The sequence below is a fragment of the Trichosurus vulpecula genome, chromosome 3 (genome assembly GCF_011100635.1).
Source record: "Trichosurus vulpecula isolate mTriVul1 chromosome 3, mTriVul1.pri, whole genome shotgun sequence".
Taxonomy (NCBI): Eukaryota; Metazoa; Chordata; class Mammalia; order Diprotodontia; family Phalangeridae; genus Trichosurus; species Trichosurus vulpecula.
The window spans coordinates 248,585,487-248,608,946 of record NC_050575.1 but is presented as its reverse complement, the minus strand read 5'-3'; the positions used below and the strand labels follow the sequence as shown (position 1 = coordinate 248,608,946).

Sequence of the window (23,460 nt, the reverse complement as noted above, 5' to 3'; positions counted from 1 at the left end):
CTGGCCTGGTTCTCAATGTGACTAATGACATACATTTGTGAAATAGCTAACTTGTGTATAAAATTGTGACACAATGAATAGAGTGCAGTTCTGGAGTCAGGAAGATTCATATACCTATGTTCATGGCCTCATACACTTAGTAGCTGTGTGACCCTGGACAAGTCACTTAACCCTTTTTGCCCCAGTTTCCCCATCTGTAAAATGAGCTGGAGAAGATGGCAACCTCTCTAAAATTGTAGACATTTTGTTTTTACTGTCTAATTTTACTGTACAATGTCTAAGATTGTAATTTCTGGCTGTTGGAACATTATTATTTTCTTTGTATGGATCTAACTAGCCTACATTAAAACAAGTAAATCCATGATTTTAATACCATCATGGTTAAGGCAAATTAAGCTAAACAACTCAGATAAAAGTTGCTGTAAAGCACTTTGAATACCTAAAGTTATAAAATGAGGAACTTAAAGATTGCTGTTAAAACATAAAATAGAAGGAAAGGGTAAAAATATTTCTTCTTCTCAAAATCAAGCACATTTCTATAGCAAATTAAGATTTGACCCTATTACTAATTTTCAGTGTCCAGGAAGAATATAGGTGTGTATGATTTTTCCTTTAAAGAATTGAGAGTCTGTGACAAAAAAAAAGTAATTCTCGGATTTGACAAACAAACAAAACAGCATAACTCTCTATTTTCTTATGTACAAATTCTTGCTTCTGATTGTCTGGGAGTCCTTTGATAACCAGAGAACAGCAACAACCTAATACAGGCAGTGAGCATCAAAAAGGGATGTCATTAAAAAAGATCTCCAGAACCAGATGGATTCACAAAGATTTAAAGAACAAGTAATTCCAATACAAGGTAAACTATTTAGAAAAACAGACAAAGGAGTTCTGCCTAATTCCTTTTATGACACAAATATGGTGCTGATATTTAAACCAGGAAGAGCAAAAACAGAAAGAAAACTATATACTAATTTCCCTAATGAGTATTGATGTAAACATTTTAGATAAAATACTACCAAGGATATTACAGCAGTATATCACAAAGATTATGCACTATGACCAGGTGAGATTTTCACCAGGAATGCAGGGCTAGTTCAATATTAGGAAAGCAATCAGCATAATTGACCATATCTATAATAAAAACAACAAAGGTTGTATGATTATCTCAAATAGATACAGCTTTGACAGAATGCAACTCATTCCTATTAAAAACACTACAGAGCATTGGAATAAATGGAGCTTTCCTTAAAATAATAAGTAGCATCTATCTAAGACCAGTAGCAAGCATTATCTGTAATGGGGATAAGCCAGAAGCCTGCCAATAAGATCAGGGGTGAAACAAGGATGTCCATTATCACCCCTGTTATTCAATTTGGAACTAGAAATGTTAGCTCTAGCCATAAGAGAAGAAAAAGAAATTGAAGGAATTAGAATAGGCAAAGAAGAAACTAAGGTATCACTCTTTGCAGATGATATGATGATTTACTTAGAGAATCCTAGAGAATCAAGTAAAAAACTACTTGCAATAATAAACAACTTTAGCAAATTAGCAGGATACCAAATAGCACCACATAAATCCTTAGAATTCCTATACATTATTAACAAAGCCAACAGCAAGAGAGAGAAAGAGAAATTCCATTTAAAGTTACTGTAGACACTATGAAATATTTGGGAGTCTGCCTGCCAAGACAAACCTAGGGCCTATATGAACACAATTATGAAACACTTTCACACAAATAAAGTCAGATCTAAATAAATGGAAAAAACATCAGTTGCTCGTGGTTAGCTAATATAACAAAATGACAGTTTTACCTAAATTAATTTACTTATTCAGTGCCATACCAATCAAACTACCAAAAAATTATTTTTACAGAGCTGGATAAAATATTAACAAAATTCATCTGGAAGAACAAAAGGTCCAAAACATCAAGACAATTAGTGGAAAGAAACGCTAGGGAAAGGAGGCTTAGCCATACCAGATATTAAACTGTACTATAAAGCAGCAGTCATCAAAACTATTTGGTACTGGCTAAGAAGCAGAGTGGTGGATCAGTGGAATAGGTTAGGTGCACAAGTTGTAGTAGTCAACAACTATAGCAATCTACTCTTTGATAAACCCAAAGAATCCAGCTTCTGGGCTAAGAACTCACTATTTCACAAAAACTGCTAGGAAAATGGTATGGCAGAAACTGGGCATAGACCAGTAACTTACACCATATACCAAAATCAAGTCAAAATGGGTTCATGATTTAGAAATAAAGGCTGATACTATAAGCAATTTGGGAGAGCAAGGAATAGTTTACCTATCAGATTTATGGGAAAGGAAAGAATTCATGACCCAACAAGAGATAGAGAGCATTACAAAATACAAAATGGATAATTTTGATTATGTTAAGTTGAAAAGTTTTTGTATAAACAAAGCCAATGCAACAAAGATTAAGAGGGAAGCAGAAAATTGCGAGAAAATCTTTACAACCAGTGTCTCTGATAAAGCCCTTATATCTAAAATATGCAGGGAACTGAGCCAAATTTATAGGAATACAAGTCATTCCCCAATTGAGAAATGGTCAAAAGATGTGAACTGGCAGTTTTCAGAGGAAGAAATTAAAGCTATCTATAGGCATATGAAAGAGTGCTCTAAATCACTATTGATTAGAGAAATGCAAATCAAAACAATTCTGAGGTACCACATCTGTCCTGTCAGATTGGCTAACAAGACAAAACAGGAAAATGATAAATGCTGGAAAGGATGTGGGAAAATTGGGACACTGTTACATTGCTGGTGGAGTTGTGAATGGATCCAGCCATTCTGGAGAGCAATTTGGAACTATACCAAAGGGCTATAAAAATGTGCAATGCCACTTCTAGGGCTGTATCCCAAAGAGATCACACAGGTGGGAAAGGGACACATAGGTACAAAAATATTTATAGCAGCTCTTTGGGTGGTAGCAAAGAATTGGAAATCAAGGGGATGCCCATTAATTGGGGAATAGCTAAACAAGTTGTGGTATATGAATGTAATGGAATACTATTGTGCTTTAAGAAATAGGAAAGATATGGGCTTCATAACAACCTAGAAAGACCCATATGATATGATGCTGAATGAGGGGCGCAGAACCAGGAGAACATTGTACACAACCACAGACATATTGCTTCTGTGATGACTAATTTTGATAGACTTGACTCTTCTCAGCAATACAAGGTTCAAAGATAGCTCCAAAGGTCTCATGATGAAAAGAGCTATCTACATCCAGAGAAAGGACTATGGAGTCTGAATGCAGATTGAAGCAAACTATTTGCTCTCTTTTTTTTCCTCTTCTATTTTGGTTTTGTTTCTTCTTTCTCCTGATTCATTCCATTGGTCATAATTCTTCTTTACAACTTGACTATTGTGTAAATAATTTTATTGCAAAAGTATATGTAGAACATATATTAGATTCCATGCCATCTTGGGGGTGAAAGGGAGAGAGGAGGGAGGGGAAGAAAATTTGGAACTCAAAAACATGTGGAACTGAGTGTTGTAAACTAAAAATAAATAAATCTAGAAAAAAAAGAAAGAGAAATTCCATTTAAAATAACTGCAAACAGTATAAAATACTTGGGAGTATGCCTGCCAAGCCAAACCCAGGAACTGCATAAATGCAATTACAAAATACTTTTCATACAAATAAAGTCAGATATAAACAATTGGAGAAATATTAATTGCTTGTGGGTAGGCTGAGCCAATATAATAAAAATTACAATTCCACCTAAATTAATTTACTTATTCAGTGCCATACCAATCAAACTATCAAAAATTTGTTTTATATAGAGTTAGAAAAAATAATAACAGAATTCATCTAGAAGAACAAAAGGTCAAGAATATCAAAGGAATCAATGACAAAGAATATGAAGAATGTGGCTTACCAGGACCAAATCTCAAACTTGTATTACAAAGTGATAATCATGAAACCATCTGGTACTGGCTAAGGAATAGAATGAGGGATCAGTAGAATAGATTAGATACCCAATACTCTGTAGTGAATGACCATAGTAATCTAAGTGTTTGACAAACCCAAAGATCCAAGAATTCATTCTTTGAGAAAAAACTGCTGGAAAAACTGGAAAGTAATTTGGCAGAAACTAGGTATAGATCAACATCTCATACTATATACTGAGATACAGTCAAAATAGGTTCATAATTTAGACATAAAGTGTGATTTCATAAGAAAATTAGGGGAACAAAGAGAATTTTACCTGTCAGATCTATGAATAAGGGAAGAAGTTATGACCAAATGAGATAGAAAGCATTACAGGATATAAAATGGATAATTTCAACTACATTAAATTAAAAGGTTTTTGCACAAACAAAACCAATGCAGCCAAGATTAGAAGGAAAGCAAGAAACTGGGCAGGGGAGGTGGGGTTACAGGAAGTTTCTCTGATCAAGACCTCATTTCTCAATTATATAGAAAAGTTGATCAAATTTATAAGAATATGAGTCATTCCCCGGTTGATAAATGGTCAAAGGATATGAAAGGCAGTTTTCAGAGGAACAAATCAAAGCTATCTATAGTTATATGAAAAAATGTTCTAAATCACTATCAATTAGAGAAGTGTAAATTAAAACAACTTCAAGGTACTACCTCATACCTATAAGATTGTCTAATATGACAGAAAAGGGAAATGACAAATGTTAGCAGTGATGTGGAAAAATAGAGACACTAATGCACTGTTGGTGGGGTTTTGAACGATCCAACCATTCTGGAGAGCAATTTGGCACTATTCCCAAAGTACAAAACTGTGTATACCCAGCAATACCACTACTAGATCTGTATCCTGAAGAGATCAAAGAAAAGGGAAAAGGACCTATTTGTACAAAAATATTTATAGCAACTCTTTTTGCCATAGCAAAGAATCAGAAATTGAAGGGGTGACCATCAATTGGGAAATGGCAGAACAAGTTGTGGTATATGATTTTGATGGAATATAATTGCGCTATAAGAAATGATGAGCAAGATGCTGTCAGAAAAACCTAGAAAGACTTACACGAACTTATGTCAAATGAAGTGAGCAGAACCAGAACACTGTACATAGTAACAGCAATACTGTAAGATGATCAACCGTGAATGTCTTAGCTATTCTCAGCAATACAGTGATACAAGACAATTCCCAAGGACTTATAACAAAAAATGCTATCCAATTCTAGTGAAATAACTGATGGAGTCTAAATGCAAATTGAAACATAGTTTATAAACTTTCTTTATTTTTCTTTTTTCTCTACATTTTCTTTTGCAACATGGCTAATATGGAAATGTTTTGCATTGCATGACTGTACATGTATAATCTATATATCATATCATTTGCCTTCTCAAGGAGTTGTGAAAGGAGGGAAAGAATTTGGAATTCAAAATTTAAAAAAAGAATATTTAAAAGATTTACACATAATTGAGAAAAATGAAATTTTAAAGAAGAGCAGGAAAAAATAAATATTAGCTTAAATACTAATTTTTTTTAAAAGACTGCCATTGTACAAATATGCACAACTAACCCTTTCTTAGTTTTCAATGTAACTGAGTGAAAGTTAACTACCTATTTGGTACTACCCAAATTTCAGTGGTGGTCATTATTGAGTAAATATTTTCTAAGTTGATAAAAATCTGAACAATGTAAAGAAAATGCCAATAAAAAGAAATTGAAATATCTGACTAAAGAGAGTTCTTAGTAATTGTAGGAAATATGGCCTTGGCAATTTATAATAGAATTTACCTAAAGCTGAAGAGTTGATTGTCCCACACCTAAATTTAGTAAGAAAATGCCAGGTTTGGAAGAGTATTTCAATCCTACTTCTCATTAATCTAATCCTTGCCTTTTTTTCTCTTAAAAGTTTATTTTTCACTATATTTCAGTCAGCAAATTTTGGATCCATTGATATGAATTCTCCCTCTGGTGCAGAATACAGTGCATTTACCTTACCTGCCTGTTTAATTCCCATGTGTGCCTTGCCATCAAAGTTTGTACAACATATCTAATCAATCCACTGGAGACAATTCACTAAGTCTTTTAATATACTGTGGGTACTGATACTTTTACTGCCTATTTCTCCATTTGGCCACCTTGATTGTCCTATATGACCGGTCCACCTCATTTTCCAATCATACATTTCCTAGATGATATCTTTTAAGCTATTACCTACACATAAATTATCATTGAAAATAATATTGCAGTCTCTTTATTCCTAGCATGCATATCTCCATAGCACTTTGTGTCTCACACAAATTTGATTCTTCAGAGATGATAGATAGCATTCTATGTTTGGCAATCATATTAGCATCATCAAAAGACTGGTGCAAAAATATAGGGTTTTGTTTCAAAATTGTTCATGATCATTGAAAGCATTGTACAGTTTCTGCAATGCAATCCAGCCCAATCTTTTTCTGCTTTTAAGTTCTAGTCTCTGAGTATCACAGAATTATAGAAATTTAAGATTTGAAGGGAACTTGGTAACTATATAGTCCAGTCCATAACCAATAAAGAATTCCCACTGTGGTATTCCCAGCAAATGGTCATCCAGTCTTTCCTTGAAGACGTCACATGAAAAGAACTAGCAGTCCTCCTGTGTGCTGTTGTTATTGGCCTTACACCTCCACAGTAGCTACAAGTAATACTGTTGTCACAATATCTACCATTGGTATATTTATGATGCCAAGATGAGAGAGGGAACTCATAACTTTGGATGGATTATCTATTGAAAACTTAGAGAAACATGTAGAAAAGTGTGTCTTAGGCTAGGCAAGACAAGTTGCATGCAGCATTGGAATTCCCATAGTAATGAGATCCATTTGAGCATTACACTGTTATTTGGCACCAAAATGTGAGATCAGTGGCCTTTTAAATAGTCGCCAGTGAGATAGATGTCTAGTATGTGATACTTTTTGGTTGTTGTTTAGTCAGCTAATTATCCTAAAGTAAATCATGCTAGGAAAAAAAGCATATATACCATCATGTTTATAGCATTATTACTTTAAGAGATTAGTCCAGCTAGAGAAACCAGTATAGACCATCAGTAAATCCTAAGCTAGACTTTGAGAATCCCTGAGTTACAACATTTGAGAGTGAAGTATAAAAATATCCTCCAATGAACCAAATACATAAAACACCTATTTTGAAATAAATTATGTACTGCAAGGTAATTTTACGAAATGGCCTGTAAGGGAATAGTTTAGACCAAAAAGAAGACAATCAGATGATTGATACAAAGGGATATCAGGCAAAGCTAGAGAAAGTGAGAACTTCCACTTAACACAGTAATGATGAAATGCTTTTTTTTTTTCCTCCAATATTTTAAGCTCTTTGTTATTTTCTATCTACAATCTGTTATTTGATTTGTTGTTGTTCTTGGTCAGACCTGTAATTTCATTGGTATAGGGAGTGACAAGAGAGGAAATTCCCTCTACTAATGCAGATTTGCATTTGCCCTACAACTTAAGAATCTTAGAGTTGCCTGGGACACTATTTGTGACTTGTCCACAGTCAGTCAGTAAACATTTATTAAGCATCTACTATGTACCAGTGTCTGTGCTAAGTGCAATACAAAAAGAGGCAAAAAAATAGTAGCCCCTTCCCTCAAGGAGCTCACGATCTAAAGCTGGAGATAACAACCAAACAAACAGCTATAAATAGGGTAAACAGGAAATAATTTTAAAAGGGAAGGCACTAGAATTAAGAATCTTACAGCTTGTTTGGGTCAGAAGCAAGATTTGAACCCAGGTCTTTTTGACTCTTAGGCTGTCTTAGGCTGACTCTTAGGATGTTTATCCATTATGCTATACTGCCTCCAAGTATTGGCTATGAAACTAAGTTAGATTATTTAAATTAATGTGGACCAAAATGTTTGCTACAATCTTGTTATACTGATTACTGTTTCATTTTAATGCTTTTACAGAAGAGAATCCTCAAGAGCCACCAAAGAGAAGAAGAAAAAGAAAGCGGAAACCAAAGAATATTTTGCAAAATCCCCACGATGTCCGTGTAGAACAAATAGAATTTGAGAAGAATGAGAGCCATTTACAAGAAAAATTACAGCCACAGCATACAGATGGTCCACAAATAAGCAAAAATAAAAAAAGGAAACTGAAAAAGAAACAGCAAAAGGAAAGGAAGAGAGCAGCTGGCCTACTAACAAAAGCCACTGGCATCATTTTTACATACCAGCCTGAGAGCAACAGTGAAGGAGAAGATTTTAAAGATACCAATGAAAAAGCAGATGGCATCCTAGACTTCTTGCAGGCAACACAAGAAATTTATTTCTCTGACAGTATGTTCTCTCCTATTCCATCTTTAGAATAATGGTACTAGTTTCAAATTTTGAAAATAGGCAGTGTCATTCATATGTTTCTCCATAAAATATCCAAAATAAATAAATAGTACAGACACAAATTTAGGATGTTTTTAACTCTTCCAAACAAATATACCTGTACCTTGGCTGCAGGTTCAAGATATACCTAATGGAGCAAATTGCAGTCAGCCTCAGCAGAGTTCTTAAGAAGGATGATATTCACAAAACAAATTAATAGTTCCATTTTAAAATAGGTGGTCAGTAATAACTATGCTTCTATTTAAAACAAATACAAATAAGAGAATTTGGAAAATTCTGCAACTTTATTTTTGTAAGTTCATTGGAAGCAAAAGTATTAATAGTTTATTCCTCTCTCTTTTCTACCTACTTAATATTTTTATCATGTCTTTATTAAGCACTTGCTTTGTGCATAGGAGTATCCAATATATGATAACAAAATCATTACTATTTATTAATACTAATGATAATGCCTTACATTTATATAGGTATTTAAATCCCTGCCCTTGATGATTTAAAAACAAAGTGATGTAGGAGCCAATATTGGTTTACTAGAAAGATATGCCAGATTAATTACATTTCTTCTTTTGATAGTTATGAGACTGAGAGTATCCTATTAGTATGGTATATATTGACAAGGATCAGTCTTTTCAGTCTCTCATGATATCATTGTAGACAAAATGGAAATTAAGAGACTAAATGATAGTCATTAGATAGATTTAGCTCTTTAAACAACATACTCAGTGTTTATCAATGAATAATTGTTATTCTGGAGGAAGTCCCCAGTGACTCATCTTAATTCAGCATTTTTATCAGTATCTTGAATAAAGACATAGAAGACATGTTTATCAAGTTTGTATATTCTACAAAACTGAGAATAATGCCTAAGGTTCATTGACAAATTCCATAGATTTGAGCTTTTCATATACGCATGCTCTAGGAGTCTCATGAAGTGAATTTTTTTGCCTTTGGCACTAGTGTGACTTGGCATATTTTACCCAACAACTCACATGGGTCCTTCATTAAAAATGGGAGTCTAAATTTATTAATTGAGCAAAATTAAAATGTAAATGATCACATCTGGGAAATAAACTGGGAGACAAATATGTAAATCATTGTTCATTAAAAATGAGAATTAACTCAGATAACTACTTTTCAAAAAGTACTCTTAAAATTTTTCATTGTTAAATCAACTTCTAAAAACATAACCAAGCAAAGAATGTACTCAAAGAAGGGAAGCGAGTAGAGAATGAGATGAGATTCATGTACATGCATAAATGTGAATAGTTAAGCAAAACAGAAATTGAAACTGCAATTTTTAAGGAACATATTTCTAGTATAATACAGAGCAGTAAAGATAACTTTCTAAGATCTTATTATACTTTCCTTGGTGTGAGGTGTGTGGAAACTATTGGTTAACAAGAGAGATAGTAATAGGCTTTATCTTTTTTTAACCATTATTTGCTCCTGGGTAGGCAGAGTGTTTTCCCATAGTTAGGGATTCTATAGTACGATCTCTGCTTATGGTCTTCGTTGGTCTGGTCTTAAAGCAGTATATTCTCTTACCAAGTCTTTGGAAGAATAAATCTTACTCAGAAGGAACAGAGTAAGTTAAGTGGGTGAGGAGGAGATATTGGTGACACTATATATTAAGAAGACATACATGAAGAACATTTGGTGAAGATCAACAGAAACAAAAATGGAGGGATATTGTCACTGTCGTAGATTACAGAAAGCGGGGAGGAGGCAAAACAGAGGAAGTGGAAGGAAGATGGAGGAATTTACCTTGTCATGTGCACCCCAGAAGTAGAAGTATTGAATCAAAATTTGGATAGTCATCTGTCAGAGATACAGAAATGCTTCCTGGATTGGTAGCAAGGGTGAATTAGAAGACCTGAAAGGTACCCTCATACTCTAAGTATTCTGTCAACTCAGCGACAAACCGTGTGGCAGAATATCAAATTACATTTGGAGATTTTTCTTTTAATATTGTCTTCATTTAAAAATTAATTTAGCTTCCCCATCCCATGGTGGCTTTATGCTATCAAAACATGTAGCAACTATATAAAAGCTTATGACAGACATCACATGATGAGGAAACAAGGCCAGCAAAGGTCAAGTGTCTCACCCAAGCTAACACAGCTAGCATGGAGTTGGCGTTCAAACTGAAGGCTCCAAAGCCAACATTCTTTCACTGTAAATGAAGGTAACTGCTTCACTACTGCCCTCTTTCCAGTTCTTTCCAGAAATGTTATAAGAATTGATAAGAGAATACTTGTTAGATTGAGCTATAAAAAAGCATCTTAAAATAAGCTTTGAAATAAAATGTCCTCGTCTTATCACTTCTACCCTCCTCCACATTCCTAGCGGCTGCATACTTTCTCATTTCCTAGTGAGATGCAGTTGTCTGTAATGGTTGCATTCCCTTGGCAAACCACCAAAAAAGGAGAAAATCTCAGCCTTGTCCATGGTGGTCCAGCTATGTGGTTGAAAAACTAACTTTTTACCACATGCCAGTTCTAAAAGGCACATGTGCCTTAATTCTCAGCTGATGGCTGGAATCATATGCCTGGGAATAGTCAAGCTCCTTTCTGAGGCAGCAACCTGGAACAGAGGGAACTTCATCTATTCTTAGGTGACTAGTTCTGGCTCTGCTGAGAAATGATATACATACACATTTCTCAGATTCTGTAGTTACTGGTGATAGTTTAGTTTCCAGAGGCATAAGTCTTCCTCCCCTTAACACCAGCACATTTCACAGATACTTTTTTTGTTGTTTACCTCAACAAACTATAGTATACAGGCTATGTCAATTATTGTTTTTCAAATTTAACTTCCTTTTAAAACTCTAAATATCTGAAAACAAAAACTTATAAATTAGATATAGGGTAGCTGTTCACATTGCATAAAACAATTCTCTAGTTCTCAAAGAATTCAGCAAAAACTTTTTTTTTAAATAAAGGCAACTTACAATACCATTAAATACTTTAGTACAGTAAATTTAAGTGTTACTTTGGCAATCATTGATTACTTGGCAGAAACCATTTTGGGGCACCTTAATTGTTAGAAAATTCTTCTGTAAACCATGGTAAAAATGTATCTCCCTTTAATTTCTATCTTCTGAAACAACAAAGAATAAATTTACCCCCTCTACCATAGACTCATTGAGTTAGAAGGGATTGTCAAATACTCTCCACTTTTTGATTGGAGAAGAAGGATTAATGGCCAGAAGGTAGAGCAAGTGCTTAGCTACGCCATTAGTGAAAGGATATCCCCAGTGACTGACTGATATTCGAGAAATTCCAAAGGTGAGGGATCAAACAGTAGTAGAGACTAATTAAAGCCAACATTGAATGAGATGCCCAGAGAACCAGATCAAGATAGATGGACAGGGAATGGAAGAACTAGGACAAGCATTAAAAATCATGAACCAGAATACAAGACTATACAGAGCTCAGTAATTCATGGGGAAAACATCTTGTGATGTGATAAAGAAACTGGTTGATACCAACTCTACTGTTCTTTGCATCTAAAAGGAGGTCTATTCCTCAGATCCAGGAAATGGACACAACTGTCTCTCCTAAAGTGTCTCCTTAGAGACAGACTTTGATTTAGTAGTGTGCCAACTATGAAATATTCTCACCAGCATAGGATCATGGTTTCTCATGTATTCCTACATTCACTATTCCAGGGCATACCCTTCCTAGTCAACTTAGGCAGTTAATAAATAAACATTTATTAAACAGCTACCATGTGCCAGGTATTGTGCTAAGCTCTGGGAATACAAAGAAGGTATAATAGTCCCAGCCTTCAAAGAGTTTACAATCTAATGGGGGGTGAAAACACACAAAATGAAGCTGAAAAGCAGGGTGGGGGAAAGTACCCCCTGCTATAGGGACATGGTGAAGTCAGAGATATCCCAGAGTAGTGCAGCCAAGTGAGAAACGAGATGTGTTAGTCATCTTCTTAAATAGAGGTTTTGGAGTTCATATCTCCATTAACAGAGGGTAATGCTAAGGTGGAGTACCAAGGCGGATGGGATCTTATAGGCTGATGAGATGTACAACAGATGTTTCATGTTAGTAATTAAAGACAACCCTGATAATAGACTTCTTATCTATCAATTGAATCAGGAATGAGGAAGGCTAAGAAACTAGGGAATGGATCTCAGGATTGTGTGGTGACCAGTAACAGATGGGAGTTATTGTGGATTTATAGGATAAAACAAAGACTGAATGAACCAGGGATCATTATATGGATTACCACTGAAGCAAGCCACAACCTAGTCACCTGCCTAGTGATTACCTGGGAGTGCAATTTTTAGATGTACAAGGTATAGAATATGTTGTTTACATAAAAAAGGATATTCTGATTGTGGAAAGTTAGTTTTTTTAATAATTATTTATAATCTCCATTTCCTTTCCTTACTCTGACGACAAACATACTCAGGCATGTATGCCCTGCCCTCCAGCGTTGGATTTAGCAAATAACTCTTCCTTAATAAACCTTAAAGCCTTTTCTCAGTGTTTCCCCTCCCTCGTCTTTCTGTAGCATTTGCTACCATCGACTGCCCATTCCCTCTCAATAGACTCTTTTCCTTAATTTCCATGACATGTTCTCTCATGTTTCTCCTCCCTAAGCACTGCTTAAATTCCTTCACTGATTCATCTTCTTCCTCTTGCTCCCAAGATTGACTTCCCGCCAAGGCTATGTCCTGGGCCTTCCCCTCTCTTCCTCTGTGTTTCCTTCCATCTCATTCACTATCATGGCTTCAATTATCACTTCTTTGTAGTTGGTTCTGAAATGTATGCATAGACAATTCTAAGCTCTCACCTGAGTACCAGAATTGCCAGACATCCCTTCTTCGTCTCTGCCATCTTGACTCACTTCTTCATAAGATCATAGGTCCAAAGTAGTAAAGGATCTTAACAGAAATAGATCAATCCATATGGATTCACAAAGAACAATTCATGTTAAATTAACCTAATTTTCTTTCTAGTTAGGATTAGTTACTAGCAAATCAGAGGAATCCCATAGACAGTACATCTTGATTTCATCCAAGTATTTGATATGAAAACTCATAAAAGTCTTGTGAACAAGATGGAAAAATGTGGGCTAGATGACAGTATAGTTAGGTGAACTCATAGCTTGTTTGACTCTACCCAAAAGAGTCTTGCTGTATGTTTCCTTTATACTGCTGGTTGCATAGCTCCTAGGATGCTACATTTTAAAAGCCAGTACAAAAATCTGAATGATTATTTTATTTTGAGAACCAGCCTTTATTTTACATAAACTAAGGTTTAACCATACTTATGGTTTTTTTTCTTTTTTTTTCTTCTTTTGAGTCCTGATTTTTTTAAAAATAATCATTTGTTATGGAACCACTTTAAATAATTTATAATTAAAAGCATACAAAAAAATTTTATGGTAGCTCCACTGTCTGTGGTTGTTGCTTTATTTTTTAAGTCTAGTAACTTGTTCTTTGTTTTTGACACATTTCACAAACATGGAAATGCCTTTTATCTTTGATTTGGATCTCCTATCTCCCTAGCTTTGCACATGTTTTTCTAATACAATGTGCTGCAATGGGGAAGACATTTGCACACACCCATTAGTAACTCCATTCAGCATAATAAATATGCCTATGTAGTGAAAGTCAATTTAGATTTTGTTCTTATTCAGTTCTCTATTTGTAGTGTGTGTGTGTGTGTGTGTGTGTGTGCGCGCGCGCGCACGCAGGCATGCATGTATGCCCTGCCCTCCAAATCATTTGTCAGAATACTGTACTTCAGGGAGGCAGCATGGTATAGTCAATAGATTTGGGGTCAAGCCCTAGATTCCAGGTGCTAACTTTGTAAAGAATCATAAAGAGTTATTGTGAAAATCAAATGAAATGATATACATAAAAGTACCACTATAAAATTATACATAAATATCAGGTAGTATTATGACCTTTCCTTTTATAACATTGACCAACAGTATTTCTGTATAAAGTTCTTATTGAGTGATATAAAATTATCATAGGTTTAAAAACACCATAAAAATTAAATTATCATTGAATAGAATGCTAAGTGGTCTTGCCTTGTTTTCTTTAGGTAATTTTCAATCTTCTGATTCAACTGCCTGTTTGGAAACCATCCAGGAGGTTTTTAAACATCTTGAATTTCATCGCATAGCTTCCTCAGATATTATACTTTTGGACCAGATGAAAACTCTGGTACTTTTACAAGATACTGAAAGATTGAAGTATGCTTTGGAACAGTTCCAAGAACAATGCATGATGCCTCCTGGTATGTACTGCAATTTATTAATCATAGTGTTTATGTTTTTCTCAAGGTTTGCCTCAAAAAAAAAACTTAAGAAAGTAATAATGAATCAGGATATGCAGTGATATACATGTGGTTTGGTTGAATAACATAATCCCAAAGAAAAACACTTTCATTGCTTCTTTGATTTGTTTATGGACAATATACAACCACTCCAATTTTCCATCCTTTGGTTAGTTTAGAAAATGGTTATAAATCCCAAAGGGAAGACTTCCATAGTTTTATCTAGAGTAGAACTTATCCCTTCCTCTTCTCTTCCTTTATCTTCTCCGCTGGAATAATTAGTAGATTTCCTACATCCTTCAATTCTAGTAGCCCAAAAGGGAAAATTAAGGTAATCATTTTTTTAACTTTCATTCAGATATTAAGTACCTACTATATCAGCATTATAGTAAGCCCAAGAGAAGATGCAAAGAAGTATATGCCATAGGTTATGCCCTCAAGCAGTATAAAGTCTAGTTGGAGAGAGCCAAATACTAATGTTAGCTCTTTTTATGGTAGCAAAGAGTTGAAAATTGAAGGGTGCCCATCAGTTAGAAAATGGCCGAACAAGTTAGGGTATATGAATATGGTGGAATACTATTGTGCCGTAAGAAATGATGGAGGGGATAGGTTCTGAAAAACCTGGGAAGACTTACATGAATTGATGCAAAGTGAGGCAAGCAGAACCAGGAGAACAATCTACACAGTAGCAGCAATGTTGTAAAGTTAATGAACTGTGAAAGACATGGTAACTCTGATCCATGCAGTGATCCACCACAATACTAAAGGACTCCCAATGTAAAATACCATCCACCTCTAGCTGATGGTCTGAGTGCAGATTGAAACATATTTTTATTTCTTTTCTTGATTTTTCTTGCTATTTTCCTTTTTTTTTGGAACATGGCTAACATGGAAATATGTTTTACATAACTTCATATGTATAATGAGTATCATTTCTTTCTAGCCTTGATGGGTAGGGGAGGAGAAATAGAGAATTTGGAACTGAAAATAAAAATAAAATATTTTTAGAACTAGTAATGCTAGACATAAATGACAATATAACAATGCAAGCGATGTCATAAGCTTCTATGTAATTGAGTATCATATGAATAGTACAAGTAATATGTGTTATGAAATTATCGAATTGAGAGATCACTAGTTTGGACTGATCAGGGATGACTTCAGGGAGAGAATGGTAATTGAGCCAGAGTTTGACATATGGTGTCAAATTTATAAAAAGAAAGGATTCTAAAAAATTTATTTTTAAAAAAGAGAATCTATAGCATATTTAACCCTTCTACACATTACTTTTGAAACTGATGGTTTTTTTAAATTAATTTTCCCATGTCCATTTTTAATTCTAATTCAGAAAAAGAAGTCTTTCTATTGAATTTAAGGTCAGTGCACATTTACTTTAGGATTAATATCAAACACATAAAGAGTAATAACTCATAACACTCTAATGGAAAGATTACTGACTCTGTGGTCACTGGACCTAAGTTCAGATCCCACACCTGATACTTAACTACTTGTAGAACCTTGGGCAAGTCACTTAACTTCCCAAGGCTTCAGTTTCATTATCCATAAAATAAGGAGATTGACTAACTGGCCCCTGAGCCGTCTTTCAGCTTCAGATCAATGATTCCTTGATTATTTTTTTTTCTTTTGATTGTCCTGCTGTTTTAAGTACACAGCAAAAGAAGAACAGGTAGTAATAAAGGTTAACCTTAAGCATCATACAAAAAAGTTAATTTTGTGATATATATATATATATATTTCAACATATAAATTGAGAAAGGCTTTGGATATAGAATAGCATGGATTTTTTAAATCACATATATGTATCTGTAGATATACACGCACACAAACTTAGTCTTTGATGGTGTTTTTTTACTCTCTAGGGGGTTTTTGTTTTGTTTTGTTTATTGAAGTGTTTTATTTGGCATAGAGCAAAAGGGACCTGACTTTGCATATTGAATTTCTCAGCCTCCACAGGAATGTCTCACTTTATGTAGTAGATATATTTCTCAGTACCTTCATATCAATCAAATGATTGTACTAGAATACTGAAAATGATCTATATCTTCATTATGGGTTTTCCCTTCACCAACACCATGGAAGGCCTTTGGTCTCTTAAGTGACCAAACTTCTGGTGATGAGGCTCTCTGCACTAGAGTTATACCATACATTTCATTGCTGACCCTGAACATGCAGTATTTCCAATTTGGCAGGATCTGCCAGAGCTTATGGTATGATATGATTTGGGAACTTAGGGTTACCTCTACAGCACAATGAGGTATTAGAGGAGAACTTTAATGGAGGCTATGTACCTAACCAGTTGTGTGCAAATCAGTGGTTTTTGTTGCTCTTCTTTTAATAGCCGTGGAAACTTACTACTTAAAGAATTCTTCATGTAAATCCTTTTGTAATGCAAATGTTAAGAAAAATAAAGGAAACACCTCCTATTAAAGTCCCTCTCCACTTATCTTATGATAGTAGTAACCCTAAGATCTCTTCTAACAGAGCATAAACTCTGATAGATCAGACCTGGCTAAAGGCTTCATTCAAGTGAGACTGCCAGGAAGATGGCTGAAATATATTGCTTTCATTATGGCCTCTTCAAAACACTAAGAAATGTGCCAAATAAAATAATGAAAACAACAACAATAAAAGGAAAGAGGATACAATTCCCCTCAAGGTAAGTCCTCTAGAAAAAAATAATAGAGGACTATATTTTAGCTCACTACATTCTACACAAACTGGGCCCATGTTCTAAATTCCACACAGAGCACCACATGGCTGAATGGTATCAGGTGGTCTGTCAGTTGCGCCTTTTGTCATCTCCCCTTAGCAGTGATTCAGCTAAATTACTTGCCTCTCTTCCCGCATCACCTTTGTCCTGGAGACCTGTCCCAGTAATTTAGAGAGAGCAAGCTGCCAAAGACCAGAGAAGTCATCAGCATCGTAGGGCAGATAATCATGTTATCCAGAACCCCTCAGAAAGTGACTTTTTGGTGAAAGGTCAAATGAGATGTGGGATATAAACCTTCCCCCCACTCAGCAACCCCTAAATAACTTGAAAGGCAACAAACTAAAGAAAATAAAATGTCCAGCTATAAGAAGTAAAGGAATATGACCTCTAGCAAAATTGCTGAATTGAGAAGGTGACTAAGCCTCCTCATTATATGGGGGCAGGTAACATGCCATTTAGAGTAAAGGAATAAATAACAAAAGGTATGAAGGGGAAAGGAAAGAACTCATGATGGGAAGTACATCACAGACAAGCAAACAAAGACTAATGAAGAAGGGGAAAAAATTATCAAACAAATGCGAAAATATTGCAATGCAAGGAACATATTCAGAGGTAAAGAAATCCCTGAAGAAAAGGAAAGGAGCATTATAAACTCTACAGAACCCTAGGAAATGACATTGAAACAACTATAGAAACCTCCAGAATGGGTCAGAAGAACAATAAAAGAATTAAAGGGTGAATTAATGATAGAAATTAGATTTCTCAAAGTAGTTGGGTTGTCAATAATTTTAAGTTGTTGAGACAATTAGGAGGCCCAGTGGATAGACCATGGAGTCAGGAAGATCTGACTTCAAATCTAGCTTAAATACTAGCTGTATAGCTTTGGACAAGTCGCCTAACTTCTCTTTGCATCACTTTCCTCAACTGTAAGATAAGGATAATAACAGCATCTACTTCATAGGGTTATTGTGAGGGTCAAATGAAATGATATTTTTAAAACACTTTACACAGTACATAGCACATAGTAGGTGCTATATAAATGCATATTTACTCCCTAAGGAGGGAATGGTTAGTCCCTAACTAGCAAATGAGCTGTATAGAGGAAGGAATGTTGTCTTTGTTTTCCAGATGCTCCACCTTGAATTATGGACATAAAATGGAAGGAACATGTAGAAAGAAAAAGCCAGTGAATGAGATAATAGATGCTAGAGTGTAACAGAAGGGGAAAGTAGTAAAGAAAAAGGTTTTGTTTTTTTTTTTTGAAAGGGGCACTACTGGTGAAATGTTATTCAAATTAGAGGGGAGGAGGAGGTGAGAGAAATAGTCTTCTGTACTATTTTTCCAGTTTCATAAAAGGAATGAGAAAGAATAATAATCTCAGAGAATAAGATCAGGAAAATGGAAGGGAATGTGAAAGAGGCTATAGGAGAAGATGGATCAGACTAGTGTAGTCAAAATAAACTTCAAGGACTAAGTGCAGATTTAAATTAGGAGGAAAAATAATAAAAATAAATTGAACAAAACATGAACTTAATAATAACTCTAAATGTACATGGATTAAACTAATCAGTAAAATGAAAGCAAATAGAAGACTGAATAAGAAAGCCAGCACAACAATTTGCTACATCTGGAATCCTTATTGCAAATTATAAAGAATACTGAATTACTTATTGCAAAATACTTATCTCAAATTGTAAAGCATATAACTACATATTTTGTGATTGCAAAGAATTGGAAACAAAGAGTATGCCCATCAGTTCAGGAATGGCTAAGAAAACGAACAAAAAAAAAACTATGGCATATCATTATAATGGAATATCAATATGCAGTAAGAAATTACAAATATATAAAATTCAGAGAAACTGGCATTTTTAAAGAACTGATATAGATTGAAATTAAAATCAATCATATATACAGTGACTATACCAATGTATATGAAAAAGATCACTGCAGCTGAGCTCTGAGTAATTTTTAGACTAATGAAGATACAGATAATGAAACATTCCTACCTCCTGAGATCCAGGGACCTGTTGCAGAAGAATGGTGTTCACATTGTCAGATGTAGTCACTGTATCAGATATGTGTACTTAGTTGATTTTCTTTGACATAAGGGAAGATTCAGTCTGGAGTGAAGATAGGGTTTTTTCCCTCAACAAATGACTTTGACATAAGGATAAAAGTCATCAATGAAATATATTTTACCAGTTAATAAAATAAAAGATATGGATACTTTTGGGGGGATACAGGCATGTGATTTCATCAGAAAAGTGACCTCCCAATAATGAAACACCTTGTACTGCTCCAAATCCACAACTGATGATAGTTTTATAGAGTTTCCTTGGGGCTTAAAAAGTTTAATGACTTACCCAGTCACAATGGCAGTATATGTCAGAGATGGAATTTGAACCAAAGATGTCCTGACTCTAAGGCCAGCCCCTACAGATTGAAAATCAGGAGCTGGAATAAATGTATTATGTTTTAGTTCATTACCCCAAAAGGTAGGAATTGCCATCATGATTTTACTTAAAGTAAAAATAAAATTGATCATATTGAGAGAGGGGTAAACAGGAAAACTGTATTATGAATAAAAAGAATAAAAAGAAGGTAGAATGACATTATTAGATCTATAGATGTATGTGTGGACACACACATTTTTAAATAACACAGCATCCAAGTTCCTAAAGGACACTCCAGACAAATTGCAAAAAGGAACAAAATGACAACTATATGATGCTTTAATATTCTTCTGTCAGCATAGGTAAATCTAAGAGAAAGATGAACAAATTAACATGTAGATCCAAAAAGTGTTGGAAAAATTAGAATTGAAAGACCTTTGGCAATTTCTAAATGAGAATATTATAGAATATGCATATTTATGAGCATCATAGGGAACATTCCCAAAAAATTATCAAGTACCAGAGCACAAAGACATCATAAATAAATGTGAAAATAAATACATCCATTACAGAGCATACTGCAATAAAAACATCAATCAATAAAGGTGATAGAAGCAAAAGAAACAAACCTGAATAGAAACTAAGTAATACTATCCTAAATAACAAGGGGGTCAAAGAATAACATAGAAACAATAATTATCTTTAAAAGCATTTTAATAAGGAATAGTGGAGCTAGGGACCAAACTTGTGACATCATTGACATAAGAGTCTCCTACATGGGGAAACCCCTTTTACCAATGCAGGTCAGCACCATCTCTGCAGCATATAGTCAGAGAAATTCCTAGAGCATTGAAAGGTTAAGTGACTTACCCAGTGTTATACAGCCAGTATATGCCATAGAGGAGGGACTTGAACTCAGGTCTTCCTACTACCAAGGCCAGTACTTTAACCATATTAACAATAGAAAGAAAGTGTTAATGAAGTATGTATTTTTTAAAAATAACAATGCCCCCAAATCACCAACAATTAGAGAAATGCAAATAAAAACAACCCTGAGATTTTGCCTCACACCTTGCAAATTGGAAAAAAATGATTAAGAAAATGGCAACAGTCAATGTTGGAGGGGATGTGGAAGGAGAGAAACACTAGAACATTGTTAGTGGATCTGTGAAATGGTATGACCTTTTTGAAAAGTAATTTAGAATTATGCAAATAAAGTGACAAAAATGCCCATGCCCTTAGAGTCAGAGATTCCATTACTGGGCTTATGTCCCGAGGAAGCCATCGATAAGAAGAAATTTCCCACATGCTCCATAGTATTCCTATGAGCACTTTTTGGGGTAGCTAAGAATTGGAAACAAAACAGATGCTCAATTGTTATTTGTTCAGTCATTTTTCGATTGTGTCCAACTCTTTGTGACCCCATTTGGGGTTTTCTTGGCAAAGAGACTAGCATGGTTTTGTTTCCTTCTCCAGTTCATTTTACAGGTGAGGAAACTGAGGCAAATGGTTAAGTGCCTTGCCCAAGATCACACGACTATTGACTGGATTTGGACTCATGAAGATGAATCTTCCTTATTCCAAGCCCAGTACTACACGATATAGCTGCTAATCAATTGGGAAATGGCTAAACAAATTGTTAATATAATAGAGTATTACTGTGATATAAGAAATAATAAGTATGATGAATACAGAGAACCATGGAAAGATCTCTATTACCTGGTGCACAGCCAAGTAAGCAGAGCCAAGAAAAAATATATGCAGTAAATTATAAAGATCAAATGGAACTCAAATGAAGAGATATCAGAAAATACTCCCAACTCACCCTTTCATGGAAGTAGGAGGTCCATAGGCATTACATATTGCATATGTTCAGGCTTTTTCAACATAGTTATGCCTTTCACATTATGGGGGTTAGGGGTACAGCACCCCCATGGTCTGGAAAATCCATGTAAAAGGTTTTGGCCCTCCCTTCATACTGGAGAAGAAATCTGAATTTTTTTCTTTTTCTTTTGTAAGGTGTTTTCAGTACCTTATTGCAAAATTTGGGTTAGGTATTTGGTCAGAGGCTCTGTGTCATCTGCCAATCTTTGTGTGTCATCTATACCTACTGCAAAACTCCCCCAAAATTCCCATTTAATTTCTTATGCTGACCCATGATATATCAAAACCACGATGGGGAAAGTCAACACTGTCGAAAGGATAACTGTCTATCAACCAGTTCTGCTGATTTTTCACCCCCCACTAAAAAGTACTATTTTTCATGTGGGATATCTTTCTGGGAAGGAGAGAGGGACAGATACTTGGTGATGTAAGTATGGTGATATAAGAAAAAAAATATATTTTTTATAAAGAATGTAAGTTCCTTAAGTGCAGGAACTATTTCTTTCTATTTGTATTTGTATTCTCTGCACTTAGCACATTGGTTGGCACACAGTAGTGCTTAATAAATGCTTGCTGCCTGCCCTTAAAAAAAAAGGCTTTTGGCCAAGCAAGCCTGACTTCCAAAAAAGTTCCATTAAGTTACAAAGACTTTTATTATTGATCATCTATGTCCCAGTGTCTTTACTTTGGAGCCCAGTCTAGCAAAATTTCAGAGAGGCTCAACACTGAGAAGTGACCATCTGGTGATAAATTTTGAGATCATAAGGGACATCTATATAGGGATAAATTAAATATTATTTGGCTTATTGTGGTTTCCAAGGTTCTTTTCCAAGAGAACTCTAAATCTACAAGGGTTAGACTTAAAGTAGCATATGCATTGTCAGAATTTTCTCATCTCTAAGTCACATTTGTTACATTTGTGTATAAGTTAAATGAGATGCTACTACAACAAATTTCTTGCTATTCCTAAATGTCAGGTTTACATTCTGGCAGATTCTTCACAATTTACTTGGTTTTCAAGAGTTTATGTATGACAAAACTCCAGAATTCGTAATGCATAGATGTTGTTGTTTTTTTTCTTTTCAGACCATGCAAAAGAAATTGCAACTCTTTTTCATTACTGGATTACAGATATCCTTCCTATAAGGAACAGGAAATAAGGTCCGGATGTCCATCTGCAAAGAGTTAAAATTTAATAATAGGAAAAAGCCTGAAAGAAGACATATGAAATGCCTGAGAACTCTAAATATTGAAGTTGCCAAAATTGGTTTTAAAAGAAAAAAGTTCTATATTTTTACAGGGTAAATCGAATATTGTAAATTGATAAGACATATCTGTTAATTTACTTGTACAAAATAAACACTAGGTCTTACCTAAGATTTTAAATGTTAAAATCAGGATATTAGAGTTGAAATGTTATTTATACATTTATTTTTTCAGTGTATAGATCTTAAATTAACATTGAGAATCTATTTTATTTTTTCTATTTGCCATAAAGGAAACATAAAAATGTATTTTCTTTGTGGAATCAAATCAACTGTTGTTTTGAAGCCATAATAAATTTTTCAAATGTCAAAATCACACTGAATTTTAAAATATTTTTTAGAATGCTTTATTATCCCTCATTTTTGAGAACTGTTTTAATGCCAGGTTTCTGTTGAGCTTTTTGTAGGGTGAGTAGAACTGTGGATTTTAAAATCACTTGCTGTGGTATAGTCTTGGAGTCAGAAGATCTAGTTTAAAATCTTGGTCCCTGCTCCTTACCACCTGTGTTTGTACTTT

The 23,460-nt window shown here is 34.6% G+C and overlaps 1 protein-coding gene across 1 annotated transcript in view; it reads left to right on the top strand.

Annotated features, from left to right (window-relative positions):
• The window catches only part of ERICH1 (glutamate rich 1), a 98,062-nt gene extending 74,810 nt beyond the window's left edge, over positions 1-23,252 (top strand). Inside the window, exons 4-6 of the mRNA XM_036751058.1 lie at positions 7,928-8,299; positions 14,434-14,628; positions 22,765-23,252. Of these exons, the coding sequence (XP_036606953.1) occupies positions 7,928-8,299; positions 14,434-14,628; positions 22,765-22,838 (641 nt within the window). The 3' untranslated portion in view covers positions 22,839-23,252. The remainder of the gene's footprint in view (positions 1-7,927; positions 8,300-14,433; positions 14,629-22,764) is intronic.
• Positions 23,253-23,460: the final 208 nt, after the last annotated feature.